This window comes from Mercenaria mercenaria, chromosome 1, assembly GCF_021730395.1.
Source record: "Mercenaria mercenaria strain notata chromosome 1, MADL_Memer_1, whole genome shotgun sequence".
Lineage (NCBI taxonomy): Eukaryota > Metazoa > Mollusca > Bivalvia > Venerida > Veneridae > Mercenaria > Mercenaria mercenaria.
In genome coordinates this window covers 92,483,607-92,492,501 of record NC_069361.1, presented here as the reverse complement: position 1 = coordinate 92,492,501, position 8,895 = coordinate 92,483,607, and the positions used below count along the sequence as shown (strand labels likewise).

The window sequence follows — 8,895 nt, the reverse complement described above, 5'->3', positions numbered from 1 at the left end:
AAATTTATTACTTTTTAAACATTGCCTTAGCGTAAGGGTCTTCTGTTTGAGCTCACGACAAAGGTATTTAATTATGTTGCACAACAATAAAGCAATGTCATCTGATATCTATAGACCTAACTATATCAAATCTAAATGTTAATAGTGTGCTTCCGTAACTCAAACACAATTTTGAAATTCAAAAGAAAACAGACTTTATCTCTTATTATTCTTGAACCAGTATGATAAGTTATACCTCCATTTAGAAATGCTGGCATTTTCCCGTTTCTTCCTCAATACTAAGATTAAAGAATGCCAAATTGATTCATTTTATGTGTTTAATCTACGAAAACTTCTATCAAGTTGCCGTATTAATAAAATCAAGACGGATATTAAATTAAAGGGGATAGGGGTTTTTTTTTAGTTTATCATTACATTTTATTTTAGAGACAAAAATTAAACAAGTCGAAGTTTACTGACAACTTCCTTCAACGAATATAAAGCGTTGAAACTAAAAGAAACATGTCGTTAAAATGTGTGCTGTTTAAATGCATCGCTTTCGGATATTTCATAACATTTGGTGTGTATTTATCTTTTCTTTACTCCTTTAACATAATAAAATTGTGACTGCATCAGTGTCAGATCTTACTATCTATAGTATATGACACTGATTATAAGAAATAAAGAAAATTTCAATCATGTTGTAGATTAATGGAAAGAAAAGTTTTAAGAATGTGATTCACTTCTTGTATTGTATATTTCAATGTTTATTCTACTTTGAGCTCACCTCAGCATTTTGCTCAGGTGAGTTGTTGTGTTCACACTGTGTCCGTCAACCATTGCCTTCCGTCCCCGTTCGTCGGCGTCAACATTTTACTTAAGCATCTTCTCTTTTTAACTACTGGTCAGAATTTCACTAAACTTTGTCTGTAGCAACATGACATGGGTCTCTTTCAATTTTATTTGAATGGTTCCACTTGAATGAATTTAGAGGCCGCAAATGCTAAAAATAGAAAAGCTTTTAAGACTTTTTTCATGAGCCACTGGATTCATCAAATTCGGTTTACAGATGGACCTGTCTCGAGTTTATTCAAATTGCTCCGCGAAAACTGCACTTTATGGCCACAAGAGCTAAAATAGAAAAAGACTTAAATGACTTTTTCTCAAGAACCTCTTAATTGATGTTCACTAAAATTGATCAGAATCATCCTTAAGTCGATTTTGTTTTGAACTTGGTTTAAATGGTTCCACTTGATTGCACTTAGGCATTAATAGAGAAAAAATACACAGCATCTACAGATGAATTACTAGATTGATATTCATCAGACATTTTTGTATTTTCCTTTTTCAGATTTGTTCAAATGATGGCACTAACGGATGCTAGGGCTAAAAATAGAAAAGCCTTTTAAGACTGTTTATTATAGATATATGTTTCTTTCGTAACATAACATCTGCAGAATCCCACGGGGCTATGTTGGTGCACTCGCACTACAGGCTTGTGCACCAACCAATCCCTCGGGATTCTGCAGATGTTATTACACGAAAACACGTGCGTTAACCCTACATTCCGTAACGCTTCCGTACGTGACGATGACGTGATTGAAAACGTTGACGTGTTGATGTCACACGAGGTTTCCTATATCTCTGTCTGCCCTGGTATACATTCAATGACTCCACTGGTCCGAAATAACTAAATATTAATTAGCGTAACAACACTTCGCCAAAAAAGTTTTGAATGATGTAGTCTATTTTTGATATGAATAAAAGTCGATAACGATTTTGATAAAATGCACTAAACAGTACTTCGAAGAAATTGTGGTCAACGAGTTTATAATCGACTTTTACATTCATTAAAATTTCATTTTTGTAAATACATGCTATAGATTCTGTTTTTACATGAATTACAACACGAACTCAAAGTGCACATCGGACAAAGAAAATCATGTTTCGGGTATTACAATAGACACTACCATATTAGATCAGATGTAATGATACATGTATATCAATTCATTTGCATACAAGTTGTAAAAAATGAAATATTTGCCATAAATGGATGTGTTTATATCCAATATTGCCTTGCCTGATTTTAACAGAATGTTTCAACAGTATTTTGCATCCCATTTACTCAACTTTATTTAACGTGACGAATAAATTTGAGTACATACAGATGTCCAGATTTTCTGGAAACACAGAGCACCCCAAACACAGCCAGAGTGCCATGCATCGTGAAGTAGGCCCTCAACACACAGAGTACCCCAAACACAGCCAGAGTGCCATGCATCGTGAAGTAGGCCCGCAACACACAGAGTACCCCAATCACAGCCAGAGTGCCATGCATCGTGAAGTAGGCCCTCAACACACAGAGTATCCCAATCACAGCCAGAGTGCCATGCATCGTGAAGTAGGCTCTCAACACACAGAGTATCCCAATCACAGCCAGAGTGCCATGCATCGTGAAGTAGGCCCTCAACACACAGAGTATCCCAATCACAGCCAGAGTGCCATGCATCGTGAAGTAGGCCCGCAACACACAGAGTACCCCCAAACACAGCCAGAGTGACATGCATCGTGAAGTAGGCCCGCAACACACAGAGTACCCCCAAACACAGCCAGAGTGACATGCATCGTGAAGTAGGCCCGCAACACACAGAGTATCCCAATCACAGCCAGAGTGCCATGCATCGTGAAGTAGGCCCGCAACACACAGAGTATCCCAAACACAGCCAGAGTGCCATGCATCGTGAAGTAGGCCCGCAACACACAGAGTATCCCAAACACAGCCAGAGTGCCATGCATCGTGAAGTAGGCCCGCAACACACAGAGTATCCCAATCACAGCCAGAGTGCCATGCATCGTGAAGTAGGCCCTCAACACACAGAGTATCCCAATCACAGCCAGAGTGCCATGCATCGTGAAGTAGGCCCTCAACACACAGAGTATCCCAAACACAGCCAGAGTGCCATGCATCGTGAAGTAGGCCCACAACACACAGAGTACCCCAAACACAGCCAGAGTGCCATGCATCGTGAAGTAGGCCCACAACAAAAAGAAACTGTAATGGAAAAATAAAGTAGACGGACTGATTCAAAAATAAAACAAGAAGTACATCTTAATTGTAAATATTATGCAAAATAATTAAATAGATAAGGGTAGAGAAAGGGGATGGGGTGTTAGGGGATGTGGAAGAAGCAAGGATGAATATTCAACAGGAAATTTTACGCTCCAATAACGCAGTTTCTCTACACCACAAACCACAGCAGCACAAACACGGATGTGCAAAACACACACACACACACACACACGCACACACACACACGCACACACACACACGCACACACACACACACACACACACACACACACACGCACGCATGCACAAAGCAAATAAACAGACAAGCAGGAAACACAACGCAGTGGGGCACGCCCAGGAACGGCAGGTTGCCAAATATATTTTTGATTCAAAATCAATGTCAATTGAAAAGTAATCCACTAGGAACAACGAGACTAGCCGTATTTATACCCACTCACCACTCTACCCTCTCCCCAAACTTTGAACCGATTTCAGGAAAGAATATGCATTACCTCTCAGATAAATACGAAGTTTCACATTGACCTGAAACAAAGATATGGCAAAGACTCATAAAATATTTATATATCTGCAAAAGGAATAGAAACGCTACTGTATCTGTCTGTATAATAGTAACAGGTTAAGAAATAATATATCCCAAACAGTGATTTGTCGTTGAATAAAGTCACTGTTTTAGAGTTCAAATGCAAAGGACTTTTATCACGATGGCACATCCCGAGTGATGTTATGATACACATCTAAACGACAAAGAATGATTATGTTCAAGAGCAAATCACTGTTTTAGATATACTATTTCGAGTGTAATTCGTTTTCAAGGATTATTATGTACATACCAAATGTTTGCCTATATTGCGCTCGCGTGATTCTTTTCCAATGCGCCACTATGACATTTGACGCTTTCACGTAAGAATTGTGAGGTTCAAACTGTGAAATGTAACATGATAACAAACAATTTTTTTTTCAAAAGGAAAACAAACCAGGTAGTCTTCAAATGATGGCTGTTACAAAGTAAAATTATTGAGGTTGATATGTCAATTCGTTAAAATGTGCGCGTACTTGTAGCAAGTTCCTATACAAAAGAATAAGTGTCTTCTAAAATCGGTTGTCAGCTTGTTTTATAACATGCCCTATTAATAACACATTAAATAATTGTTCTTTATTCTATATAAAATTGACGTAATTCCAATGACCGCAACACACACTAGGACCCATTTTAAATGTCTGTAACCTACATTTTCTTGAAGAATATTGTCAGTGCTAACTAAAAATCAAAAGAAAAGTGGGGGTCATGTTTGGTGCAAGAAAAATAATTTCAGTCAAACACACAAACTGCAATATCAGCTAAAAAATGAGACCCCAAATTATACTTTGCAGTCTATTTATTTATTTATTTGGGTCGGCGCACCAACACAGTATAGGTTATATGGCGCCAAGTAAAGAAAATTAAATTGAATTTCTTGTTTCTGTTATCTTATCGAGTTTGGCGACATGTTTCCGTTTCTAGTTCGTTTTCTTTTCTTTTGTTTTGTTTTGTTTTCTTTTGTTTTTTGTTAATTTTCTTTATTTTTTGCCGTTATTTTTTATTTTTCCTAGTACACGTTTTCTATATTTATAGGTGCCAGATGTTGTCCTGTCGGATACAGCTGGCAGTCTGGTGGATGTTACCTTGCTGTTGGTCTCAATGTATCCTGGATTGATGCTAGGGTTTACTTATTATTCTCGTTTTGAAATGTTCATAGTGAAAATCTATTCTGCTTCAAATATTGTTTATACACAGTAAAATTTTGTAAACTATTTAAGCGTCCATAACTTATACAGATATTCAAGCCGTTCTTTCTATGTACATGTATAAGTAAGACAGTTTCTTTGCAGAACTACTGTAAAGTATTAGGCGGAGACCTGCTTTCTATAGAGTCATCTGCAACACAGCGTGTCACAGAAATAGCTGTTAGTCAATTCAGCGGTATGATACAACTATAATACATAATTTTAATTTCTGTAAACGTTTATTTTTTTCTCTGATATTACCACCTGTTCTATGCTTGCCAGATCTGAAAGGAATGTAGAAATGTACTTACATGACGCCATTTATAAACAAGAGCTGTCCGTAAGACAGACGCTCGACTTTTCTCAGTGCTTGACTCTGAATTAAAGCTTTGCCAGTAAAACAAATTCGAAGTTAAAAGGGGACATAACTCTGTCAAAATTCAAATATCAGTTATGGGAATTGTGCCTCCTGGTGTAGACTTTGATAGAAAACAACTATTTTGAGTTTCAAGTCAAAAGCTTTAATAGTAACAGAGATATTTGATTTTTAACAAAATATTCTAAGTTTAAAGGGGGCATAATTCTGTCAAAATTCAAATATGAGTTATGGGAATTGTTTCTCCTGGTAGAGACTTTGATGGTTAATAAGTATTTTAAGTTTCAAGTCAAAAACTTTGATAGTAACAGAGATATTTGACTTTATCAAAAACTTCAACCAAAAATTCTAAGTTAAAAAGGGGCATAATTCTGTCAAAATTCAAATCAGAGTTATGGGAATTGAGTCTCCTGGTGTAGACTTTTATTGTAAATAACTATTTTGAGTTTCAAGTCAAAAGCTTTGATAGTAACAGAGATATTTGACCTTATCAAAAAAAAATATTTTTTTAAATCTAAGTTAAAAAGGGGCATAATTCTGTCAAAATTCAAACAGAGTAACGGGGATTGTTTCTCCTGGTAAAGACTTTGATGGTAAATAAGTATTTGAAGTTTCAAGTCAATAGCTTTGATAGTAACAGAGATATTTGACTTTATCAAAAACTTTAACCAAAAATTCTAAGTTAAAGAGAATTCCTATAGTTCTTTTCCTTTCATAGAATTTTTTCAAATTCACATATATGATAGGAAAATTTGTGCTGAAAACAATGAACAAATAAAAACAATGGGTCACCAGGCTTGTTTTTGTGAAAAATTGTTTTGAACACACCCACTGTTGCTGAAACTGCCAGCGAGTTTTCAACATTTTCATAATTTTCTGCTTTTTTATAAATACCAACCAAAATATACATCAAGACAGCACAATAAGGTTTATTCTATTTACAGATTTTATTATATACTTATTTGATATCACAGTCTTATTTGTAATACTATATCCTTACAATAATGGGTACAAATGAAAAAAAAATATTGTTTCATATTCACTTTTTTCAATGAAAAATATTCACAGTGAAGAATAATTGTTTTTAAATTTTGAAAAAAACTGTTTCATAGAATTTTTTCCTGTTTTTCTTGTGTATAAATAATTGTATTCTGAGAATAAAAATGGCTAAAAATGTATGGGTCACCAGGCTAAATTTTATGTTAAGACCGCTTGAATACAACACCTGTTCGGACGAAAAATAGCGCGAACCTGACCAAATTGATTACATGTATATCTGCTAGAAGTTAAAAAAGGTTTTAAAAATTCTTAATTCTTTCTATAATTGAATACTAAATAATCTGAAAGGTGATATTGTCTTATCAGTACTAAGTCAATTGTCTTACATTATATGAACAACACTGTCTTTGTACTAAAATGCGATGAGAAAACACAACCATAAAAATGGCAAGATACCTGTCAGGCATGATACTTGTCAATACAACATAAACCATTATCAACATTTGATTACTTATTAAACTTATCAAAAATGTTATTTCGTTCAAGATTCCTCATATTTCAGATTGTCTGTCACATGTTTCAACAAATGTTGACTTCACTTCAGTTTCCCATAGAAAGTGTCGGTTGCACAGAAAGATGCGCATAAAAAAACTATAGGAATTTCCTTTAAAAAGGGGCATAATTCTTAAAAAAATAAATCCGAGTTTTGGGGATTGTTTCTCCTGGTGTAGACTTTGATAGTAAATAACTATTTTAAGTTTCAGATCAATAGCTTTGATAGTTACAGAGATATTTGACTTTATCAAAACTTTAACCAACGGCGACGCCAACGCTGACGCCGACGCCGACGCCGACACAGGGGCGAGTGCAATAGCTCTACTTTCTCTTCGAAAAGTCGAGCTAATAATACCGCTTCGAATTTGTTGTAGGAAAGATTTTTCCAGGAAAGTTCTGGTTAGACTTCAACGACCTCTTAAACCCAAAGGACTGGAAAAGAATGCGAGATCATCATACCTTAGTATTCGAAAACTTGCATCTAGCACTAGAATCAACTGAAGTTGAACATGCAGTTCACAACTGTGTATACATGGATCAGGACTACCGTTGGTTACCAGAGCATTGCGGCAAAAAGATGAACTTTGTCTGTTATACATCAGGGTAAGATCAACAAATACATGTAAATTATTAAAACATAAGAGCCAAGGAAATTCCAAGAAAATCAGGGTTTTCAAACATTTTAGCTATTCTGTAACTTAGTTAAAGGATGATGTAAGCAGGTTTTACTATAAATGTTATGCAGGATGAGTACAATGAAAGTCCATAACTGCATACAAAGGAGCATAAATAAAGTAACGCATTGCATGCAAAGAAGGATAAACAAAGCGATTTAACAAACAAACATTGAAACATGTATAAACAAAGCAGCATGACCCTAACCTTGGTCTTACTATAAGCTACCTATAGGCCAAGTTTTATTTCAATACCTCAACCCAAACTAAATTTCTTGAACGGATGACGATTCCAGGAAAAAAATCAACTTACCTCAAATTCAACCTCCACCGTGGTCTCACTATAAGCTACCTTCATGCCAAGTTTCATTTCAATATCCCATCCCAACCTAAAGTTATTGAACGGAAAGCAAATCTTGACGCTGCCTATAAATCCATCCATCGCCAATATTCAACTTTGAAAATTATTTTCTACACTTTTACTTAAAACAAGAGCTTCGACGGGACTGTATGGATCACAGGGTTACCAACATTTGTACCTTTACCGTTCTTTCCTTTGTTCTTCGTGTTATTCCCCAATCCTACTTTACGCATTTATATTGAGTTTACCTTGTGTCTTACCGATAATTATAGAAAGTACTCCATAATTATACCTCCTAATATGCCCAATACTTCAGGCATTCAACTGTTTAAAAAAAATATAATATTCATCTATCAGTTATATATCCATTATCCAGAATTGACTTTCCGCCGTAAACCAAACAATGAATATGCCAGTATAGACTAAGCTGGACGTTTGCGCATTTAATAAATAATACAATAGAATCATAGCGCGAATCTGAATTATATATTTTATGTTTAATAATTCTGGTACTGACATCTTACTAGAATCATAAACATTACGTTCATGCAATGTCAAAATGTAAATCTGTTTCAGGTCTGTATCAATAGACACCATTCAGTCCTCCAGTATGCAGAGATTCAAAGATCACTCTGAAGAAGGCAGTGTACCTGACGTCACGAATAATCCGAAAAACCGCGTTGTGGAAATTGAGAAAGAGGAAGATTTATTTTATGATCCTTTCGGTTGGTATAGGAAATAACGTATTTATTTTCAAAACAGTTTTTACAGCTATCGTGCGATACTTTAATATTTTGTAGCTACTCATAGACGCAAGTTCTCAGATCAATGCCTAATAGCTTTTCCCGTGCAGATTCAGAATGAAAAAAGTGATATTGCCTTCAATAGAGGAAACTAAGTTAAAACGTAAATGAGTGTTTAAATTTTTTCATCTTATCTGTATTTGTATCAGTTATCGATGTTTCCATATACTTTCGATCAAAATAAAGGAAAGGTGCAATTGTAATAAAATAGATCAGAGTTGCCTGTGTTTCGTCACTAAATGCAATAGGGAACCGATGTAATAACAATTTTTTTGTCGATTATTATGAGTGTCT

The 8,895-nt window shown here is 35.3% G+C and overlaps 1 protein-coding gene across 1 annotated transcript; it reads left to right on the top strand.

Moving 5' to 3' along the window:
* The first annotated feature begins 380 nt into the window (after nt 1–380).
* Nucleotides 381–8,540, top strand: LOC123530342 (snaclec salmorin subunit A-like). The gene is made up of 5 exons (XM_053523861.1): nt 381–559; nt 4,682–4,770; nt 4,939–5,029; nt 7,138–7,366; nt 8,375–8,540. Exons 1-5 carry the CDS (start codon nt 502–504, stop codon nt 8,538–8,540), a joined length of 633 nt encoding a protein of 210 aa, XP_053379836.1. The 5' UTR covers nt 381–501.
* The last annotated feature ends 355 nt before the right edge of the window (nt 8,541–8,895 follow it).